General features: G+C 43.1%; 1 protein-coding gene across 1 annotated transcript in view; it reads left to right on the forward strand.

The window, feature by feature from the left end:
* pacrg (PARK2 co-regulated) overlaps positions 1 to 24172 on the forward strand; it is a 129887-nt gene that overhangs the window by 52877 nt on the left and 52838 nt on the right. Inside the window, exons 3-4 of the mRNA XM_073484303.1 lie at positions 14477 to 14648; positions 21294 to 21443. Of these exons, the coding sequence (XP_073340404.1) occupies positions 14477 to 14648; positions 21294 to 21443 (322 nt within the window). The remainder of the gene's footprint in view (positions 1 to 14476; positions 14649 to 21293; positions 21444 to 24172) is intronic.

Raw genomic sequence — 24172 nt, forward strand, 5'->3', positions numbered from 1 at the left:
GGCAAAATGCACTGTGAGGATGTTGTTGTCTTGTTTTGTTATTGGTTAGTCCTATTTTTAAAAGGGGTTCTGAGTCAGCTGAAAATGAATCTGGGACCTGTTGAACCTAGTTGGTATTGTCTGTTACGCATGAGTATCTACAACTGTAAGACATGTATGGGCCTCAAAACACAGTCACACAAACACACAAAAGACAAAGCATTTACTGCTCCTTTAGATGTCCCCTCTAGTTCTTGCCCCCCCTCTAGTTCTTGCCCCCCCAAATCTATTAAAAATAAATGTGAGACAGCAAGATTCAACTTGTGCACGGCAAGAAAGAGATTACTTGAATTTTTGTTGCTTTGTTATGCACTGTATTACTGCAGTCAATGGCAGTACATCCAGTTAATTTTAGTTTCATCTGTGGCAAAATAATATACAAAGAATCAGATCCAAAAATTCAATAAGTAGAATAATGAGCAGAATTAGAATAAGAATTGATTAAATCATTAGAAAATCTCTCTCATTAACTAAAAAAAGAGTAACAATAAAGAAGAGTATTGGTTGTGAGGTGGCCACACATTGGACATCACATTTACATTTATTAATTCAGCCTCTGATGTTTTTGTCCAAAGTGACATGCACATGAGGCACAATCCAAGCCACAGTAGACCAAGGAGAAGCCTTTATGAATAAGTGCCACAATACTCAGTTCCACCTGACACAAGTGCAACAAGCCTGCAGGTACATTTTTATGAGAATGTGCTAGAGAAGCAGCATATCATGTAAGTAAGTACTCTTCGAAGTGGTTGTGCTCAAGTGATTTTTAAAGACAGAAAGAGACAATACAAGAAGAGTTTAAATTGAGATTTCCTGCCTCATGGTGAAGATTGGACTGGCCATCATTCATTTGCAGATCGGAGTGAGTAGGTGCTGTTCTAGTGGCCACTCTGTAGGCGAGCATTAGTGACTTGAAATATATGCAAGTAGCAAAAGGGAGCCAGTGAAATGTAATGAAAAGCTGACTGACGCAAGCTGTTTTTGGCTGGTTGAAGTCCAGATGTGGACCATTTGCAGAGGTTTTACCGTAGATGCTGGCAGCCCTGCCAGGAGGCTGTTACAGTAGTCAATGCGAGACATGACCAGTGCCTGTAGAATGCATCAAGCAGCATATTCAGTCAGATAAGATCTGAGAATGCTGCAAAAATACACAGATTTCATATGCTTCTTTCTTTTCCTTTGATCCTAAAGTATAACTGCTCTTTTCCTTTTGCATTGCTCGTCCGTGGGAAACATCAGAGGCAGTGTAATCTTGTATTTCCGTGTCCTTGTGCGTGTGCACGCGTGCGTCTTTTGCATATACCTGTGTGTGTGTGTGTGTGTGTGTGTGTGTGTGTGTGTGTGTGTGTGTGTGTGTTAGTGTGTGTGTGTGTGTGTGTGTGTGTGTGTGAATTTGCAGCAGCAGGCAGCATCAAGGCCAAGCAGGCAGCACCTACCTAGAGCTTTCGCAATAAACCTGTCAGAAGCATACCCATCTTCATCTCCTAGCTGTTCACTTTGTCATCTGACAAAGATGCCTGTCAAATCTCTCCACAGGATTTCCTAAAAAACAATATCTGCCCACATCTTTCACACCAATGACAGCAACAAAACAGCAACAGCAGCAGCAAACAAGAGCAGCAATAACTGCTTTATTGTTGGTGCATGTTTATGTTTTTTTTGCAATATGATTGGAAGTCATATAAGCAGTAATATACTGCACATTTGCTGTCCTACCACCAACCATATCTAGTCACCCCTTCTGTATCGTCTTAACTAAGCTCCCTGTATGTGCATGAGGTGACGACTGGACTAATGCTGGTTATCTGCCTCAGTCTTTGGAAGGAAGGACTATTTCCTCATTTGCTGTCCTCCTGACTTGGAGCCAGACCAACACCACCAACACCATCATCTTCCCAACGTTTCACATCTGAAAAAGAGAAAGGCGGACACTTGCCACCTCTACTGGAAGATTTCCCCATTCTGTGGCACCGTGATAAGCTCTGACTTACTTCCTCAATGTGGGTCAGAGAGACTTGGAGATACACGGCTTGTATTGCCTTTTGTAATTACATCTGCTCCACTGCACTGTTTCTGCTCCCCTCACTCTCTCCTTCCTCCGAACGGGGAGTAGATTTGTGGGTGTGTGTGCGTCCTCTGGCACACACACAAGCATGAACAAGCATAATCCCTGTGCACCATCTTCGGGGCTCAAGATATTTTTCTTACGTCCAGACAAACAACATTAAATGGAAGAAAAGCTTTTGTCCTCCCAAGTACATATATCTTTGTATATGCTCTCCATCCAACGTAATGCCACCCACCACCTGCTTCAATGGATCCGTGACTCCACACTCTTCAAGCAGGTGTATTCAGACTGGAAAATGTATTTATCCATTTTGCCATTCGAATAGGAAATGGGGTTATTTAATAATCTCCACACACTGCAGTTGTGTGTGTGTATTTTTGTATTTGTGTGAAAATGCACCCCTGAAAAAGTAAATAAAATAAAATAAAGAAACTTTTTTGGATACGTTTTAAGTGACAGAATGAGTGGTTAGTTCTTTTTTTTACATTACTGAGGGGTGAGATGATTAATGAATCAAAAAGATCTCCCTCGGATTGCAAAATTATGTTAGTTCACTCAATTTTGCCTCTGCAAATTGCAGGGTCACCACTTTGGGTACTACAGCAACAGTTTACTTTAAGTTCTCATTAAATGAAACACTTCAGTGATGCCCAGCATTAGTTCAAACACTCATCCGAGTCTGATCTCAAACTTGGCCTGTGCGAGCCCGATGGCAGCAGCTGACAGCCCCAAAACTGTATCTTAAGCCTCATTTGGATGGGATTTATTGCTCCAGAGAAGGTTGGGTAATTTGAATACTGCACACACTGATTTTCATCCCATCCAGAGTGCCTATTTATATGACTTTCTTGCTGTACTCGGTATCAGTCATAGTTTCAAATACTTGTTTTTCAGCACGCTTGTTTGTCCTCCCATAAGGCCAGTGATTCATAGATCCAGAATCTCTTGATGAAGGAGAAAGAGTAGATGTGCGTCCAACTGCTTTTCAGTTTTTTATGTGGGAAAACCGTGTTAAACAAAATATTAATTTATTTTAATTATTTTAACATGCTTAAAAATATGTCTGGAGGGGACCTGTTAAAAAGAATCTTCAAAGGAAGCTGAAACAAATCGTTTCACTGACTCCTAAAGGATAACTCTGCAGTTGAACTCATTATGGACAGTTTAAAAACATAAATAAAACAAAACAATACAGCATATCACCTTTTTAACCTGGTGCCTTCATTAACCACAATGCAACTGAGTGACATCACTGGAGGCAATTAATCATATTACATCGCAACTTCCCCTTCCCACAAAAGGCTATATCTTTTTTACGGATGCAGTAGAACTCCCCGAGACCTGTAAACACACTTTAGGGAGTTTACCTTTTAGCTCACAGGACGCTCCCATTGTAGACCTGTGCTCCATCTTCTCTGCAGGTGTGTACACACCGTCTGCAACAACTGTTGAACGTACAAGCCGCCCTCTTGTTGCTGTGGTGGGCGCTGTAGAAACATCAACAGCTATCGCACAGAAGAAGAAAGTATAAAAAGCTGTTTGTTTTTCTAAAACATTTGTTTTGTTTTCCACTTGCTTCTCTATTCTTTTTGTATTTATACCTATGATTGTTATCTGATGATCAGTGCGTTATGTAAGGAGGCAGAAGAAGAACTCACTTTGTTGAGGGTACCTTTGACCTTTCTTTGTTGTCCACCTTTTGCCATCTTTATTCATCAGCTGCCCACCATGTGCCTGCTTTTGGATGTTGAACACTGCATTTTACTCTTCCAGCTGTGTTCTGTCTGCATTTGGATTGTTGCCAGTTACTTGACCTGCGACATATGTTGCATTGCATCAGAGGCAACATTGATCTTTCAGTATTTGATCCCCACACCTCAATCCTGGTTATTTTTTCAATGCAGTTTGGAAGACAGGTTGAAAATAAGACAAGCTTCAAGTTTCAGTCGAGCTATGCATCACTTTGCATTCAGTTATTCATCTGATTAACAAAAGATCATGGTCAGACCATACCGAAATATGAATTTTGCAGTAGTAGTAGCAGCAGTTCTGTGCATGAGTGTGTGCTCAGACTCATGCAGCACTACATTTCCCGTGACATTTCAAAAGCTAGCTTTCATCCCACTCATAAGGCCCTGCGTGTAGAGCACATTAGTCAGTTTCCCTGGAACAATCCTCTCCTTTAGATTCAGTCCTTTTGTCAAAGGCCTCGAGTCAAAGTATTGAACCATGGGACCGAAGATGCTATCATCAGCGCTGAGGAAAGACATCTTTCTCCCTGCAGGTGGATGATGGAGCCCTGTGTGTGTGTGTGTGTGTGTGTGTTAGTGTTAGTGTTAGTGTGTGTTAGTGTTAGTGTGTAAATGGCTGCGCAACTGTGTGCTTAAAGCTTTTTTTGGGGGGCGGGGGTTGGCCGGCCCTAACCTTTGCTTTTAGATACTCATCACACCAAACACTTTTCTTATCCTTGGACTATCAAGGTGCTGCACAGCTGGCTGCCACTCATAACTCAAAAGGTCGATTCCGCATCACCTGACAGAAAGCTTTGCCCTGCCATCAGTACTGACCCTTAGCAGAGATGGCTAACGTTCGACCATGTCATCATCAGATGCGAAGATGCCTCTGTTCACCACTTAACCATTTATTGACCCAACACGCATCAAAGAGTCACACCACGCATCTGCCTTGTCTGTGAGATCCCTCTGGAGCAACGTGGAGCAACCTTTTTTGCACCCCTCTTTTCCCTCACCTAAATAGAAGCAGAAGATAGAAGATTGAGCTCTAATCTGCCTGTGAGGGTGAACAGATAAGTGCTCACTGCAAAGCAAGGTTTTTCTTCATTTGCCCTCTCTTTTTGGTTTGATTTCTTACCTGTTTACTTCCAAGCTTCCTTATTTTACCCTTTACTTACCCTTCCTACTCCACTCTGCCTACGTCCTCTCCACCCATGCAGCCGTGGTAGCTCTGTGGAGTCAAGGCCCTCTTTGATCTGTAGTCCAGAACACAGGATGAGAGTTATCCGCTGGCAACAACAAGAACATCCCATTAGGAGCTGGACAGAGCCTTGACAGACACTCTCTTCCTCTGCTGCTGCTGCTGCTGCTGCTGCTAGGCCCTAAGAGCACACTGCCTTCTGCTACTGATGCTGCTGATTCCTTGTGCTTCTCCCCAGCTCAGGGTGGGCATTACTGGCTCTGCACACTTGACACACAAGCTCAGAGTCAGGGTTCACTTGTTGAATTTAAAATATTGTAAACGGTCTCCTTGCGATTTATTTTCCGTTAGCCGTGGCGGTTGTCACCTGTGGTGTTTCTGGCACTGAAAGTCTGGATGGTAGCCACAGTTGGTCAAGTTGCCTCAACAGAATTGGGATCTTTGATTTAAGCAGGCACCATGTGATGCAAAAAATATTTTGTTGGACAAACACTCTCACCTCAAGGTCCAATTAGTAGCCGTTCTCTATTTTCTTCAGCAGATGGAGTTTGCCCAGTTGTCGTGGAATTGCAAATGAATGAATTTTAAACACGTTCAAGAGTCAGTTTTGGCTTCAAGGATCATTCTTGGCCTTTCAGACAGAAGTTGACAAAATAATCTCAACTCAAGGTCCTTTTAGCAGCTCGATGGGGGATTTCGATCATATTACATGGTTTTTTTTTTTAAGCAGATTCCCTGACACATGTGAAGCACAAAATAACTTAGCATTTTGTGTTCTTACATCTGTTCTGCCTAATTCAGGCTTTTATACATCACAGTAGTGAGTGGTGATAGACAGCCTCTGCCAACACAAAACATGCAGTCGTTAGTGCACTGCACTGAGCCACTAAAATCCTACAAACTGGACCTTTAATTAATCATCCCCTATTCAGTTTTCTGTGTAAGAGACAGATAGTCAACTTGGAGAGACGAGAAAGAGACAAGGTCACATTGAAAATAAACTGCCGACTAATTGTTTTTGCATGTTAATGGCCAACAAATGTGCAATATAATTGTATCTGCTGAATTATATCTCGTCTTTGTTTGCTTCATTTTGCCGATCCACACGCTATAGAGACTGTCACACAGCGTGGTGGAGCAGCCTTGTTATCTTAAACAGACCGAGCATTTGTCTTGGTCTCTATTGTTTTAGCGTCACGCACAAAATCAATGGAGCTCATTCATCACATGCTCATTGAGAATGAGCATATTTGTTTGAACATTTGGGAGGATTTTTTCAGTACAGTGTGAGGCAGAGCAGCAAGATTTATCAAAAGTGTGCAGGCAGTCGATGTTCCAGTCATGGTGTTTGCTTGCTGAAAAAGCATTACTCTGTCCCCTTATCTTGACTGTGCATCTGACATGTACAAATCACACACACATACAGACACAGATACACACACATATCTATGCGAGTAATTAATGCATGCATCAACACATGCACGCTTGCACGCTCATACACACACGCACACACACACACAAATACTCTCTGCGGTTTCTGTTTCCGTCACAAACAACCAGTGATGGATTGGCCCTTTCCATTTTAAACAGGGAGAAAACACATGCCCCCGGGGACCCTTGTGTGTGGAAGTACTTTGAAGTGTCCACATTTAATTCTTCTGTATGATAAATGAGAGGCGAGCTGCAGTTGTAGCCTGTGAGGAAAAAGCTCGGCTCGCTCGACGACGAGGGGAGCGGTAACAAATGTAGCGATAGCTGATAAGCTGACTGTGTCTCTTGCTCTTGCTTGTTGTTCTGCTCCCTGCAGACCCCCACAGCCAGATAACAAATCCATCCTATCAATCAAACCCATCAATGGCTGGCTGCAGATTAGAGACAGTGATTTTGGGGCTGATTGGAGGGGAAATGCTGATTACACCTCCCTCTCTCTGACTTGATTACACTCTGCCTGTGTGTTGTCAAGCTCGGCTGCTGAGCTGTAATCACTGGGAGCTAAGAGCAGAGGCCGTGGCTTTTGAATAGACAAGACACAGGCGCAGTCACACCGCTGGCTGGATGTGACTTTGTGACCATTGCTAGGTCATTGGAAAGGCCCATATCTGGCACTGTCAGAGCAACTGTGCATGGTAACTGCACATGGACCAACATATCACAATGGACAGGCACACATTAAACTGAGATAAGGAAAAGTCATGATTTGAAACAGTTTGTCTCACTTTCATTCTTTTTTTCTCCAACTCTTTATTATGTTCATCTCCTCCCGCTTCCCTCCTCCTCCTGCTTCTTTCTGCTGTTCTGGCCTACTTCCATCACAGTGGCAGAGGGTCCCATGCTGGAGTGCACACACACGCGCACACACAAATACACTGAGTAGACAGTGAGTAGAGTCCTAATCTTAGCTTTATTTAGCTGCTTCACCTTTCAAACTGGAGCAGGCTTGAGACAGCCTCTTCCTCGCCCCACCTCAGCGTCTTCCTCTTTCACTCCACGCGCACCTCATTTCAATCACTGCAGCCACAGTGGCCTGCCCAAGACTCAAATTGCCACTTTGAGTCGACTGTGCAGTGGCTAACAGAGGCCAACGTTCATGCTGTGTGCAACCAAAACTGCATGAGCTACTTGGAGAACGTAAACAAACACATTTATTGCCAGATATTAACAACATTCTACTGGCAAGTTTGAACTGTGTGTGGAAAATTAATTGGTTTTTACTCGCTTTGCTTGTTTATAGGAAAATAATTGTGATGGGTTCTCAGCAGGAGGCGAACCAAATTTCTTCTTTGTTTCTTATGTAAACAAGGAAACTGCAGAAGTATAAACTTAATAATGATTTTGATGATGCCAGTTTAAGTACACGTCTGCATGAAAAAGCAGCAAAGTCGGGAGCCTCTAAGTTGTGTTGCGAAATATCTGGTGGCTTGTTGGTTTTTTAATCTCTCTGGAACACTCATTGTGGGATTATTGAGAATGTTTTTTCCGCCATGTGCAATTTCTGACAGGAACATATGCGAGGAATTTTCTGCATCTTTTAACTACAGCGATAACAGAAGCACAGTCTCAACAGGAACACTGTCTACGGGGTCACTGTTTCAATTACTAATGTTTGTTACCCTAATAACACCATCCTGCGTTTAATCCTCAACACACCGTTTGGGACTGGTGGCATGTCTCTGTGCCAAAATAAAAATTCTTTTCATCTCGGTGTATGTGTGTTTTCACATGTTTGGATGGCGTGTGTGTGTGTGTGTGCGTGAGAGGCAGGTTCACATAAAATTCATAACTCCCTGTGTCCTGCTTTTGAACTATCTTTGAAGCCCTAAAATTGTCTCATCCGGCTTGTGTTAGGTATCATTTCAATTGACACCATGCACTCTACTACTAGCTCTTTGAATTGAGCATACTTGCATGCTTGTTAGATGGAAACAGCTGTCAGGGGAGATAGCGAGAGTGACTCACTCCTCTTTCCCTCACTTATCGTTTGCCTATTCCAGTCTTGCTCCTCTTATTGTGACCTCCAAGAAAGTCAAAACATTCGGTTCCTTTTCTCTTTTTTCTCTCTTTTTTTTCCTTTCTGGTATTCACAGTGAGTGCACACACACGGCGACTGGTTTTTGGAAATGTTGTGGCCAGAGGTATGCAGCTCAGTTGGAAAACAGGGTCGGATTAGGATGAATAAATTATTAATGTGTGTTGTGTGTTGTGTGTTTACGACCATTTCTAACAAAAATTTGAGAGGTTTGACCCAAAAAACTTTTCTCAAAAAAGCGCAGCATCTCTGCACACTAATAAATTGTGTGTTGAATCAGCCACAAAGGCTATTTTGGTTTACTTTTCTCGACAACGTGAGAATAAAAAGCAGCATTTATATCCCTGATTGTTTGTCAACGATAATACAATTAAGTCCAAGACTTATTTTGTGACCACTGTGTTAATTTAGCTAATAAAGATCTGTCGGCATGTGTTAACATCTTTTCGAGCAACACTTACGGCTGCAACTAATGTTTATTTTCAGCATCGATTAATCTCCTGATTATTTTAACGCTAAATCAGTTAACTGTTTAGTCTATAAGATGTAAAAAAAACAACCAACAAAAACCACCAGTCCAATAACTGAAATGATAAATCTATTATTAAAATCGCATGACTTCACTATGGTTATTTCTCTGGCCAAGTTGTAACTGTCCATATTGTGATGTTATTGTCCATATCTGCTGCAGCAGATGGAGATGGATAGATGGATAGAGTTGGGCAGGTTTTGCATCCAAAAGACTAATTTAATGGTGGGGCAAACACTATGAGATCTTAATAAGTGGGATATTGTTATCCACATAGTCAATGTCGGCTTCAGTGTGAATTGAGCTCCTGCTTATTGAATTTGGCTCATGGAGTGCTTCCTCTACCTTCATTGTAGGAGTAGGATAATTAACACATCGTTAGACTGCAGCATTTTTTTTTATGTAATTGATCCTTCAATCACAGGAAGTCAGTCTATGTGTCAAACACAACAAACAAGACTGTCAGAAACAAGAACGCCGCCATGCCCTGCGGCTGGAGATTCAACAACAGAAAAGAAAATCACAGTGCAGTGTCAAGTCTTCATTATTCCTCTATCACACAGCAGATGGGGATTTTAGAAACATGGTTTCTCAGAGCAGCAGTGTGCTTAGTTTCTCCATGATGTCAAAATCACACCGATGACTGATGGGAATTTTGTTGTGGTATGTTATGTTATTTTTTAAGCGTTTGTTGCTTCATGCGTGCCTCCTGCGTCCCCATAGCATTAAGAGTGTAAAAATCTTTTAGATACATGCTGCACTGTCTACGTGCTATCATACATGAATCCTGAATTCCTTTTTGGTCTTCCTAGGTACATATTTAGCAGAACTAATGGATGTTTGTTTCGCCATAGTGACTGTGTAATGGATGACTCATAGAGAGAGTGGCACCAATGGGGAGACTGTTCTCCTCTCAAAGCCGAATTGACAGCAGCTCATCTGCCAGCTCATCTAAATACAGAAACCTGTACTTGTGTTAACAGAATCCAGGTCAAACCATTATGCTATCGTCAATTAAAATAGCATCATTGTCAAAAAGCTGGCAACCCTGCCTGTTTTTTCTCGTGTTCTATGAGACCTGCTATTAGCAAGACAGCAAAGGTTAGGTCTGCTAGATAGATTCTGTAATGTGACATACCTCCGACTAAAATGGAATTAGGTGGGCGTAGTATCATTTCGAGACCGATTTGGCGGTGTTGCTTAGGGATTTTAAAAAGTGTCTGTTGAATGCAGAGTTGCCCAAGGATATGGACCTGTATTGGACGGTTGTTCTTCAACCATGAAGGAGGATAGACCTGTCTGGCTGGAACCTCTCAGTTGAGTTTTGTTAGTCTGGTGCCTTTGCCCTGGACGAATTTACAGACTGACCTACAACCAATCAGAGCAGCAAAACGTGTCACAATCACTTTTCAAAACTTGACCACTGATGTCAGATAAACGCTTATTTCTATGAAGAACGTACAAGAGAAGTCTGTCTTGTCTACTAAATTACATAGTCTGGGTTTTTGGATACATGGGGATTTTTAGCTTGTGAGTGACACGCAGGCTCTGCATGCACAGCGAGCCACTAATCACAATCATTCTTGATCACTTTATCAAACAAAGCAGAGTCTACTTTGGTCGTTTGATTAAATGGAGTCCCCTACAAAATCACCCCAATTATTCTCCAATGATTAATCATCATTCCAAATGGAGCTATTCCAGTTCTCTGGCAAAAATATCACAATCTGAGTTTTTTCCGATATTGTGCAGCCCCTAAATGACATCCAAACGCACACAATGTCACTCTGCTAGATACCACAACCCACAAGCTAACAGCCAAGTGTGGTTTTTTATAATGGGGAGAGGTCACATTTGATAAAGTCCAATTAGGAGCTGTCAGGAGCAGACTGAAAACACACACATAAACACACACATGTTCACTCCTTCTTTTCGCTTTCACACTGTATCTTATCCTGCTGTATAGCTTCTGTGTGATTTTGCCCTCAGCCTATTTTAACATAAATGACTCACACAACCTCGGCAAACTGGCCCAATAGCTTAGCACATCTGAGCACACACATGCTCTACATGGAGTCACATGTGAGCGTTCATACACACCGATTTACACACTCATCCATCCACCCACGCATGTATTCACACACACCCCTACACACAATCACGTCCAGCTATTGTGTATTTAAAGTGGCAACCTGCTGTTTCCATTCCTGCTGCTCTCCTGTGCCTGACAGGGGCCTCTGATACTGTTGTTTAATGAGCAGAGGCTCTCCTCAGGCTCGCTCCCAGCCTCGTCTGCCTCTGTTGCTGTGTGTCTGCTGTTGCAGCGCTGACCAGAGGAGACATGCAGGTCTGTGTCCCAGGGCTAATTGCTGCTACTTGGCTGATAGTCTTTCTGTGCTCTACTCTCATTGACTCCCTGGACTCCAGGGGGATTCCCATAGGCACCCAAAGACAAACAAACCTGGGCGGACAATCGATAAAGGATGCAAGAGTTACCACTCGGCGCAGCCGCTGATTAAGATTCCCAGGGAGTGTGCGTGTGTATGTGTGCACTACGTTTGAGCATGAGTGTGTGAAGGTGTTTACTGCTTGTCCACACTCCTTCAGTGCTAACTGGAATCTTCAGCCAGTCCCAAAGTGCTTGTTTATGTGATTCTGATTAAGAGCATCACAGAGTTCAGAGGCATCCTCACAAAAACACCACGTTAATGCTCCCAGGTAATTATTCCCACAACATTTCAGGTTCTCAGCAACAGGGTAGGTGAGAGCGTGCCTCTGCCTAAATACGAGACCTGATCATTTACTGACAGTGTTAAATACGACTGTGTGCTTTTATCAGTAGACTTAGAAATACAGGTTTTATAATCTAATCTCTCTAAGTTTTCCCTTGTTTTATATAATATGTGTCACATCAGTGCACCAGCAACCAAAGTCATTAAACGGCTTTTTAAATCAAACATCTGCCTAATTTGAGAGAGAGAAAACCATGAAAACACAATATACACCCACAGACACAATGGATCACATAATCATGTGAGTGCCCCCAGCGCACCGGAACACTTCACAATAAAGAATGATGCATTTGCTCTTCTGTTTTCAATTTCTTAACCTGCAATTTTAACTTAAAAGTTTTAATTCCACTTAATCTTCTTATTTATGTTTGGTATTAAAAGAGCAGCATTTTCACATGTTTCCCGAAACAATAAACCGACAGACTAATATTATTTCTAATGAAGGCGATCTTTCTGGCATTTAATACGTCATATACCATTAAATATTTACATGACTGCAATCCTGGACACAGATTGATTTCCAGTTTAAGAGAGATCAAGTTAAAAATGTTATATTAGTCAAGTTCTGGGTACGATGTGGCTGCAGCCATTCTACACAATGCTTGTGGTTTCACCAGGCATGCCACAGATTGTTTCAGAAGCATCCCAGAAGAGGAGGAATTGCGCCAAGTCTATTTTTGACGGGAGTGACAGAAGCCACCTTACTGTACACTGCACAGAGCTAATCGAATTAGGCAGGAAGTCAGACACAGGAACGGCATAACCACCCTTAACCTTAAACACACTTAAAACAGACAAAAAAGAGCAACCATTTCACTGTGTTGCCTACTCACCCATGTTAGAAACACAAAATCAAGGAAAATGAACTAAACACAATCTAAGCAAATCAATAATATCAGGCAGGCATGTAGGATGGGAAAAAAAACATGTTGCACCCGCGACTAAAAGAGACGTGCCTTGTTGAATCAGGGCTAGTTGGTTAAGATCATCTGCGATTGTAGATATGTTATATTGTTGTGGCCAAAGAAATTCAAAAAAGCAGAGTGTGTCATGATGCGTCTGTGTGTGTCATCGACTGCCACCGGCTAGCAAGCACTGCTGTGCGTTAGTGTCATCTCCCCTCTCTTCCTCACCCCTCCGTTCCCTCACCCCCTCATCTGTGGGCTCATGTTTGCTTTTGTTCTCCAGCCTGCCTGACTCACAATGATGATCTTGACCAGGCTCAGGGAAAGGTCAAGGTTGGCTGGCAAATTGCCTCTAAGCAATCAGCCTTGTCTCTCTCCGCTAACAGTGTGAGTTCTCTGTTTCTGTCGCCATCTTGCCATCACTCCATCTTTTTCCTTTCTCCTCCTCTCTGTCTCTGTGTTTACCCGGTGGGGGAGATGTGTGTCAGGGAGGATTGGCAGCAGGATCGGAGGGGGGGTCTGCCCTGCTTTGAAGTCTCGGCTCTGACCGGCGGCTGAGCGAGGGCTGGGGACTTGAAAGCACCGAGCGTCACTGCCTGGGTGACATTCAGCACAGACCAGAGTGACCCAGCAGGGTGTGTGTGTGTGTGTATGTATATGTACATGGTGTGTGGACAGTGAGTGAGTGTCTCCTTATGGCTTCAGCTGTCCTCAAGGACTGCTGGCTGCTGGGGGCTATTTGCCTCTGCACCAAAGGGATTACCTTTCATGACATGAAAAACAGAATCACCCATTCGACCTCTAACCCCTTGCTCAACAATGGTGCCATTGGGATGCAGTGCCACAGCTGATACCTCTGTTATAAATACACGCTCAGTAACTAGATCTAGTATGCACAGATAATGCACAGCTAACGTGTAGCATTTTACATGATTTTCAGAACACACACAAGGCTCAAGGACAGCCTCCTACGGGTCAGCTGTTCATTCAAGCCCAGCTAGCCTGAGTGGCTTTACTCTGATGGCTTCACACACATGAAAGACTTCGCTTTAACTCACACACTCCAATAACATCAAAGCCTGCCTGTGACCTGCAGCCGGACGAATGTCTTCATCAACCGCCTCGACTGTGTGTGCGCCTTTCTGTCTGTCCCATAAATGGTGTAAACAGGTGTTAACATGTCAGCCCACAAGATGCCACATGCCGCTGTGTCATGATCTCCTGAACAGCTGTCCCCCACTATTGTGTGTGTGTATGAGGGTTGTGTATGTATGTGTTTAATGCAAGGGTTATAAATGGCTGCCAGAGGGAGCTTTAGCCCCAGATATTGCGCAAAGCCAAGGACAAACAAAGAGAAAGGGCAGAGAATGAAATGGAGCTTTAAGGCAATAACCGATTTCCTCACGAACACGTGGATTTTTCATCTTCTAAATCTCTCACCGCATGCACTTTTGTATGTTTGTATGCAGAGGTACAGGCGGTGATTTGGTAGGTAAGGAGAAAGAGGGCCCAGTAAACAAAAGGTTTATCCTTGCTGCTAGCTAATGTCTCCACCAACAGTCACATGTTCCAACAAATGCCTTTGAGCAAAGGACAGAGAGTCCTCTTTGACTTTGTCGGCGTCTCTGTCTTAAAAACGCAGTTGATAATGTCTCTAATGTACATGTAAATGTCTATCCTCAGGTGGATATTGAGACACTGGACTACAACCACTACCTGCCTCTGTTCTTTGATGGCTTATCTGAGACGGCTCATCCGTACGCGTTCCTTGCCCGTCAGGGAGCCCAGGAATTGCTGGACCACGGAGGCGACAAGATCATTCCCGTCATTCCTCAGCTCATTGTTCCCATCAGGAGTAAGTCTGGGACGGCCTTTACTCTCACGCTTTAGATATCACACACACCTTTCCCGACCCTGTGCGTGCTGATGTCATTCCACCTTCACTCTGCTCCCCCTGCAATTGATGGGAAGATGTGATTACCTCCAGTCCACTGAATGACATTTTTGCATTTAAATTATATGTAATTTGGTGTTACTTTTGTGTGTCACACAGGACCATTATCACAGCAATTTTCTACAATTAAAATACAGCAACTATTCAATTAACTTCCCAGCAAAATAGCTCTACTATCTAATTCATTTGCATACATTTTACAAACCTTTCTATACTGAATATTATTATTATTTTATGAGTGATTGACTTCCAAGTAACCTCATTTAGAGTTTCACTTCAGCCTTCATAAATATTTCATTTTTTCATTATTTACTATTTCGATGACAGCGTCATTACATTTTGGTCGCTGTTTGCTGATCTTAGACACATCCAAAGTCTAGAAATCCCAGTTCCTTGTAGTGTATCTAGCTGTAGTCTTAAATATGTCATAAGATAATAACACATACAGGTTGTGGGCACAGATTAAACACAAGGTCTTGTGGAGGAGTTAGCAGGAAATTAAGTGAACACATGAAGTATCACAAAGAATATCCTTGAACAACTTGAAAATACATAAAAATAACAGTATTATCAGTATTAAATGATTAAATCGATATGAAAATGCAGCACAATCTACATCTTAAATGTATTCACATATTTTTGAAAAATTACACAATTGCACTGTCAAACCACTCGTGGCAGCGTTGAAGTGCAACTAAAATAGAACAACATACTTTACCAGGAATAGACTCACCTGTCTTGACGCACTCGCGCTACAACAGATTCTAACATTACCATACAACCAGTCCTGTGACAAGTCCTAATTTGGTTTCGCAGTCATACTGTTCCTATTATTACATTAACCCTCAGGGCGAAGCGTCCTTGTTTTTGCATTTGCCGGAAGAAGCTGGCTCTAAAAGCGTGCCTGATAATCTGCCATGTGCAATGTGGTGACATGCTGCATTTAACTGTGTCAAGGTGTTGTGCCTCCTTTACCTTTTCTCATGCTGACATGTTTCCACACACAACCACACACACACACCCTCTCACACACACACACAGAAGTTGGCAGATGGAGGTGGGCGGAAAGGTCATGTCTCGGGGCGGAGTGGTCCATGACTTCAAAAATAGACATCAGAATTTACAGTGAAGTGGACACGAATGGTTTCTTGAGTGGCGAGGATAGAGGTACAGAGGAGTTGGAGGAATGCAGAGTGTGGCTTTTGCTGGAAAATTTCAACACACATGCATAGACACAGTCTCACATACACACACACACGCATGCGCGCGCGTGCACACACACACACACAGTCCTTTGTTTGGCGCCGCTGCCAAAGCGGAGTGTCAGTTTCAAAGTGGGAGCCTTTAAGTGGCGCCCAGTGAGCCTGGGATAGTGTTCATGTCATGGGCAGTTGGCTGGTGGTGTGTATGTGTATGTGAAGTGTGTTCCCTGTTTGTGTGTGGGTGTTGGACGTCTGTGGAGGCAGAGGGGCGTAACGGCCAACAATAGGCAGGGCTGTTGGAGACACAGAGACACGGTGACAGACTGACCCTGGCACGAAGTGTGAAACAACAGCGCACTGAGCACACAGTGTAAGAGCTTACCCGTCCTACATTGTGTGGCAGCTACTTTTGTGTTATTTATTTTTACTACAATACTATTTACTCGTCCACTTTATTTTCTAGATAATGGGAAAAGTAATGATTTTGTAAAGTTGAAGCGACAGTTCACCCCCAAATCAAAATACATATTTTTCCTCTCCTGTAGTCATATTTATCCATCTAGATTGTTTTGTTGCGAGTTCCCTTGAGTTTTAAAGGTCTGCCTTGATTCGAATGTAATGGAAGTAGATGGCACTTGGCTTGTGGTGCTCAAAGGGCCAAAAAAAATACATTTGAAAAACTCAACGGCAATGTCTTTTTCCAGAAATCATGACTCGGTTACTCAAGACAATCCACCGACCTTGTTGTGAGCGGTTTCAAGGAAGGAACTGTTTTCTTTCTGCATCACTGCGCAGAAAGAAGCTTCCATCCAATCGTTAGCTTACTTGGCTAGCCTTTTGCACGCTTCATTCTGCGCAGTGATACGGAAAGGAAGTAGTATCTTCAAATCTCTGCAAATCGCACCGAAACAATCTAGATGGATAAGAATGATATGTATCACTGATTTTTGGGTTGAACTTTCCCTTTAAATCCATTGAATACATTTTAAATTTGATAATTTTATGCCATACTGTATCCAATTCAGTGCATGATTTGCCAGCATCTTTTCCCAGATTGTTTAAATATTCGGATGGCCCGATGTCCAATTTGCCCTTCATCAAGTAGCACCCACTTCACACACAACTTGATATTATACATAAAGTGACCGGGCCACTTGCTAACTTAGACAGTAGTTTATAAATTCAAACCCCTCAGCAGTTTGAGCCATTTGCCTTCGGGAGGCCAGACCAAAGGTGATGTCTATGCTCCTCATGAAAATACACACTTTGCACTGATAATGGAATTTTAAATGGCCTGCTCCTTATTAACTTCTTGGTTTATTAAAAATCAGGCCTGTTTCGCCGTCCACAAGGCGAAGCCGCCAGTCCGTGTCTCTGTTGCAGATTAATTACTTTTCTATGGAGCAGGGAAGAAGAAGGGATGGTGGAAAGAGGAAGAAAGTGAAAAGCCGTCTGCAGTCTAAAACGGCAAGATATATATTTTTCTCCTCTGACGTTAATACATCTTCAATGTGGCTGGCAGGCTCTTATCTGCAGAGCGACTGAGTCACGTCAGGCCCTGGTGAATTTTGATGATGACTGCAGGTCACCCAATGAGAATACACAATGAAGGAGGCTCTGGCTGACATTATACTCAGAGGCCCTGTCCTCTGTGACTTTAATACTGAACCCTTTCCCACTGTAAACCCTGTGCCCTTCATGTCATGTTAGAGAGACTTCCTTCTCGGTGAAAAAAGGAAACAAACAACAAAATAAAATACACGTTTATAGTTTTTGAGGTTTTGATGAAGGTGTTTTTTTCCTTGAATATATTTTTGGAAATTACCACATGTAACATAACCAAAAAGATGCATTTGCAGAAAGAATGTGATATATGAAACACTAAAAGCGGCACAAAAGGTCCCGCTCAGCTAAACATGTACATGGAGACTTAAGAGGGGATAATAAAATGTTACTAAATTGCTGTGGTTTGGGTTTTTCTGGCATGCTTAAATAGGGAGGAGGATTCAGAGCCATGCCTCCATTGAGCCTCAGTTGATTGGCATAACATTTGCTCAGCTTTGAGCCAAAATGAGACTTTCGTGATAAGAAGATCCTCAGTCACGCCTCTGCACGGGAACTTCTTCTGATCTGAAAAGTGTATTTATACAATAAGCGAGAACAATTCACCACTAAACAATCCAACGTGTCACCCTACCTTTGACATTTCACAGGAAACGCAAGACAAGGTCACCATTGTTTTATTTTAATACTGAATATGAAACAGGCCCGAGAATGAATAGATTATTACTTTATTCAGATTTGTCCCAACACAGGTTTTTATACCAGCATTAATACATCAGGCCCTCAGCCGCCTCCTTCTCCTCCGCTCTTTTAATTTTTTTTCCTTTCTCTTTTTTTTTTTTTTTTTTGAGCAAGGCGAGAGTGCCGATGAATAATTGAACAGTCCCGCGGTCCAAATGTCACAGCAGGGGAAATTGTTTGCGCTGGCTGGTAATTAGAATTTCATTGTTTGTTATGTAGGTTTGAAATTCCTGTCATTCCACATTCCACCTTATCTCGGTGATGGCAGATATCTCTGCGCTTGTCTATCTGGGGAGACACTAAGGCAGAGATGGAGAGATGGCATAAAGCACAATAGATTTGCTCGTTCAGCATCGTCACCACCGCTTGTCGTCTGTACAGGCCTCACACACCCACACACACACACACACTGGCAAAGACAAAGACGTTCCTTCGTGAGCTCGTCAATGGACACAAAACCATGGATCTGGTTAAGCTGATCATTTTCTCACATGCATGCACAAAATTGCACTAATGCAGTGTGATGAGGGTGTAAAATGTTCCAGCCTCTTGTTGTTGATGTGACTCCTCCACGTTGTATAACTTCATTCATATTTTGCTGCTGCCATGCTCAGAGCTGCCTGTGCTCAAGACTGAGGCTGACATTTTGTCTCATTGCTTTCAATGTGCGTGTTTGTGCGCATGCCCGTGTGATTGTGTGTGTATCAATAGTGTGACTCTCACACGCGAGTGTGTACGCCCGTGACAGCTTTGTATTTGCATATGAGCTGTTTTAACACAGGCTGCTAGTGATGCAAATGCTCTTTCTGAGTGCTCTAACTGTCATACACGATATTTTAGGGTTGCTGCTCTTTTCTCTCTCAGTCAGTTTCAGAGCGCTGCGAGGGAAGGCTATTGTCAGGATGTCATTGAAATCACAACACTTACCAATACTGCTCATCAGTTTGGTACTTTGCAATATTTCCTATTGGTTCTATTGATTTATTTGCTAGAAACGGAAAGGATTTATATAAGAGTAGCTTTATTATTCCCAGTGATAAAGATATTCTCTCTTTAATAGCAAAGTTATTCATTGTGAACACCTACAACTACAGCTTTGGTACAATATGTCTGATGTATTCTTGTACTGACGGTACACTAGTGGGAAATTAGACTACTGATTAATATATTGATATATATATTTTAACATCTCTGTTTTCAAAGTGTAATGTTTTATTGACCACATCTGACTGTTATTCTTTAATTTGTTAACCTGCACATAACTGGCAGTCTACGCCGAGGGACTGCAGATGGAAATGAGCTTTTAGCGGTATCAGGTGTAATGAACGTTTGGCTTATTGTCCCCCTGTTAAATAAACAATATCAGTGAATAAATGTAGGGATGCACCAATCCAATGCTGTGGATCAGTATTGAACAGGCAGTCACTAAGTACTTTTACTCAAGTACTGTGCTTAAGTACTTGTAGTGTACTTGAGTATTTCCATATCTCCATTCTATTTTCTTACATGGAATAAGAAATACTGATTTTATAACAGAAGGACTGTTATTGGGAGTTAACCAAAGCTGAGGTTCTGGAAACCGTATCAGGAGAAAAACGGTTGGATTGGTGAATCCCCAGTAGCATGACTTGCAGTGGCAGAGGAAGATGGATGAAAGATGGACTGTTGCACAGCAGTTGAAGTCATGTGCATTTCTGCGAATTTATGTTTAACAGCCGCTTAACCAAATCAGTAGCATGGCCTCCTAGTGGCTTGTAAAACACTTTATTGCACTTCTGGCAACAAGCTTTGTCTTCATCAGCGTGACTGAAGTGTAAACACATTTCATCATTTTAGTTTTTCCCCATCTTGTTGGCGGCCATTTGTTCTGTGAGAGTTAATGTGACCGCCCCTCTTGCATTGTGTCGGGAGAGAATGAGAGACGAAGAAGAATTGAAGGATGGAGAGACAGAAGTGATTTGTTCGCCTTAAGACCAAACATCAGGTTTGAATAGTGATTTATTGGGTCATTTTCCGATGTCTTTTATATTTCAGGCCATCCGTTTTTAGCTTTTCAGTTTTTGGTGCTAGCTTTTCTCTGTCTGTCACTCACTTTTTTCCTCTCTCAGTCACCTACTAACACATTTCTCCTCCTCTCAATCAACCACAAGCTCTGTGTCTCCGCTCTGTTTTCTTTGTTTCGACTCATTCTCCTGAAATATTGTTTTGTCACGCATTTCATTTTTGTTGTTGCAGGTTCTTACTGGCTAAATAGGCTCTGTTATGCCATTACAATCCTCTTTTTTCCTTCTTTTTTTTTAAGTAGGCATCAAATGACAACTTACGGTTTCATAAAGAGAGACAGCTCAGGTCTATTTTTCTAAAATGGGGTATGATGTTTTTAACTGACAGCCTGAACAAAGGGAATTACCAGCACTCTTACAGAAGCTCAGATGAAAAAAATACTAAAAGAGCACAAATAAAACAAGCACAAAGAACTAGAAAAATATGTCGGTCTTAGTTGCAAATCACAGTTATTTCCTAACCCTTTGCCCTCTGCCTGTCACATCTCTTTATTTGTCTTTCTGACATTTTACTTTTTTCCTCTTCCCTCCATCTCTCTCTCTCTCTGTATTTGTCTCTCTTGATCTCTCCAGCCCTCCATCTCTTCCACCATCATTCTCTTTTGTTCTCTATCAGGGGGAGATGGAGTTAAGTGCAGCTGTAGGCCAAATAGCCCAGTGATTGGCTCTCACTTACGTCTGCCTCCCTAGTGCATTTGAAATCACTGATTGCAGACAAGCCAGTCTAAATCAAAGCCCGACTATAAAGGAAATGCTTTCAAGGGAAAGGGAGTGTGTGGGGGTTACGTTTTATGCGTATTTTGGCCGTGCATGTCTGCTAAGCCCACTCTTATGGACCATATAGTCGCAGTTGTCACTCCACATTTAATGTCCCTCCACCTGCTGAACAAACAACCTGTAAATCGAGTTTATATCCCAAAAGCTGTCCTTGCAGCCCTTTTTGTCCTGACTGACCTCTGCCTTGTCCTCCTTTACAGATGCCCTGAACACGAGGAACCATCAGGTGATGTGCACCACCATGAAAGTCCTGCAGCATCTGGTGAAGTCTGGAGACAAAGTCGGCGAGGCTCTTGTGCCCTACTTCAGACAGATCCTCCACATTTTCGACCTGTTCAAGGACAAGAAAAGTGAGTTCCAGCCTCGCAAATGGTCGAGTGTTAATTCGTGGACAGATGGTGTGTCGGCGTGATGCGTCGCCACACTTTTGTGGAGCAGTCACTGTGTGAGCACGTCTCTTTGTGTTATAAATCATTTTCTGTGCTTGTGCTGCTACTACGGTGTGCTGAAGAACAGCAAAACTTTACGAGGCTGTAAAAGGCAGTGGCAGCTATTCATGTGTAGTGCGTTGCCTGTTGTGAGGTTAAACCAGGTAATTCTTGGAAACGCTCTTTTTGTTTGGCTTTGAGTTGCGCCACATCCAGGCAGAAAGCATTCAGTTTTCTACCTATTATTTTCTCCGTGGACCCAATGTATGCGCCTGTCCCTGAATCCTCTCTTCTTTCCCTCCCTCCACTTAAACATCCACTTGACATAGAAGCTCCATTTTGTCCTTTCTGCTGTCAGTCAGGCTGCATTGTGCCGGGTCTGCTGAGGAGACTTTGTCCTTGCTCTCCCTGAAAGCCTCTACCTGCGTGACACCAGGACCTGGGGAGATTGGCATCAGATAGGCAGGGCTCTTTGTGTGGCTGTGTCAAAGCACTTAGCATGGTGTGACATGATGTGGGCCCATTGAAGGCTCGGAAGGCACGACCAATCCCGAACACCGCTCGCCACACAGTCGGCAGGATGTGGAGAATGACATTGTGAATCAATCATTTAAACACAGGCTTTAACAGGAGAAAACACCAGGCTTTGGTCTCTTAATCAATATCCAATTTGAATCTCTTGTCTCTTTAATTCGCTTACATTATCTGTAACTATTTGCTGAGATCTAAAAAAAAAGGAAGGAGGCAGCCGAAAGAGATAGCGGAGAAAGACAAAGGATGGAAGAGAAAAGCTGCCTTATTAGCGTGTGGCCGTATGCAAATCTCCTCTGTAAATTAGCTGTCAAATCAATCCCCTGAACCAGTTTGAAGCGTGAGTTTCTCCGACACGGCGCAGGCTCAGCAGTTGGCCGGACAACCCCTGCAGGAATAGTTTAGTCCCTGCATGGTAGTTACCATACCGGCCTGTCTACCTGCCTGCCCCGCGTGTCTCTCCTCCTCTGGCGAGCATCGATTAAACCTGAGCCAACCTCTCACCTGGCAGACGTCCCTGTGATTGACCTCACCCAGAGAGACCAGTCTGGGCCGGAGAGGGGTCCACACAGCTGCCAAAGCACAGGAACAAATCTGCTAAACGAGGACAGTGCTTAATGTTCAGCAAATTATGGGCAACCAGTCGAGTTTCTCTCTTTTTAAAGTTGAGGCTGGATGATGATGAGAAAGTTTTTCCAAAGTAAAGTACACAAGCATGTATATTTAAAGTAAGAACTCACTGAAGTTCATAGATAGTCAGAATATTTCCTAGTATTATTTCTCCCTTTTCCATCTGGAGCTTCAGCGTTAGATAAGCTGTCAATTCATGTCCTGCACCACCCACTCCGTGCTAACACATAAAGATACGACTTCAAACACGGAAAATAAACACTTCTCTATTGGGGACAAAACACTGTGTGAACCAGAACTCTGTGTTCTTTCTCTCTAATACACAAATATTTCAGGGTTGTTGTTCTCTCACACTCTTTCTCCCCCTGTGTGTGTGCTTTGTCTCTGTCTCCCTTCTGTTTTATGCTGCTTGTTTATATCAATATCAAAGCTTTCATTGAAGTCCATCTATTATCAAAAAATCGCTTATATACACCTCCAGCTCCATCCCACGCTCGACCGGAGCCAGCGTGCTGCCTCCAGCAGACAGTCACCATCATTGTCTTTAATACACTAGAAGACACAGGAGGACTGTCTAGTAGCGTGTGGTAACATCTCCCTTCGGCTCTCCCACACTGTAACTCACAGAGCTTGCATGGCATCCCTCTCATCTCCTGAGCTACAACCAGGCCACTGTCCAGTATGTGACCAGTGTGTGTGTGTGTGTGTGTGTGTGTGTGTCTACATTTGTGTGCATGTGCATCTGTCATGAATAGATCTGTTGTGTCCCATATGCAGCTGTTGACTTCAGCTCTCTCTCTCGGTCTCTCGCTATTCACTGTTGTTTAGGTCTGCCAGCCTCGGGCACATAATGCTCTACTTGACTTCTATGACATGCTCAAGACACACACATACACATATATATATAATCACACACTGTCCCAGCTGAGGCTCCACAACTGGACTCCTGGTCCCTGTCTCCCCAGTCACTGGAGCTGTGAATCAATAGGCTGACAGCCACTACTGTAGAGTCCGGGTACTGCTGAGATATCACCAGCATCTCATCATGGGACAGATCCCCTAGGCTGTGTTCACACACACCCGCTGTGTCGCTCCCGCTCTGAGACAGGGTTGTGACCTGTTAAATTGGTCCGCACACAGGCCTTTTCTGTGCCGTTTTTCCAGGGTCAGAGCTCGAACTCTACAGACATCTCCAAAATGGACCCTAGGGTACCCTTTCACTCAGACACAGCACTGGACCTCTGACCAGGAGAGCACACTGGTGACCCACATGCTCAGTCTCTCTGGGACCTGGGCCTCTGAAGAAGGACGACTCAGTTGTTCAAGGAGAAAAAAATATGCCTGTTAAACTCCAGGCAGCCGGCTGCCATTCTCACCACTGGCACAGTAATGTGTCATTTTGAAGTGCACAATAATGAGCAATCACATAGTATCACCGTCCTTGATGTACCCCTTTGTCTCCTGAATCAGCTCTCTCAGCTTTTGTTTGC

Source organism: Pagrus major, chromosome 16 (assembly GCF_040436345.1).
Source record: "Pagrus major chromosome 16, Pma_NU_1.0".
NCBI classification, from domain to species: domain Eukaryota; kingdom Metazoa; phylum Chordata; class Actinopteri; order Spariformes; family Sparidae; genus Pagrus; species Pagrus major.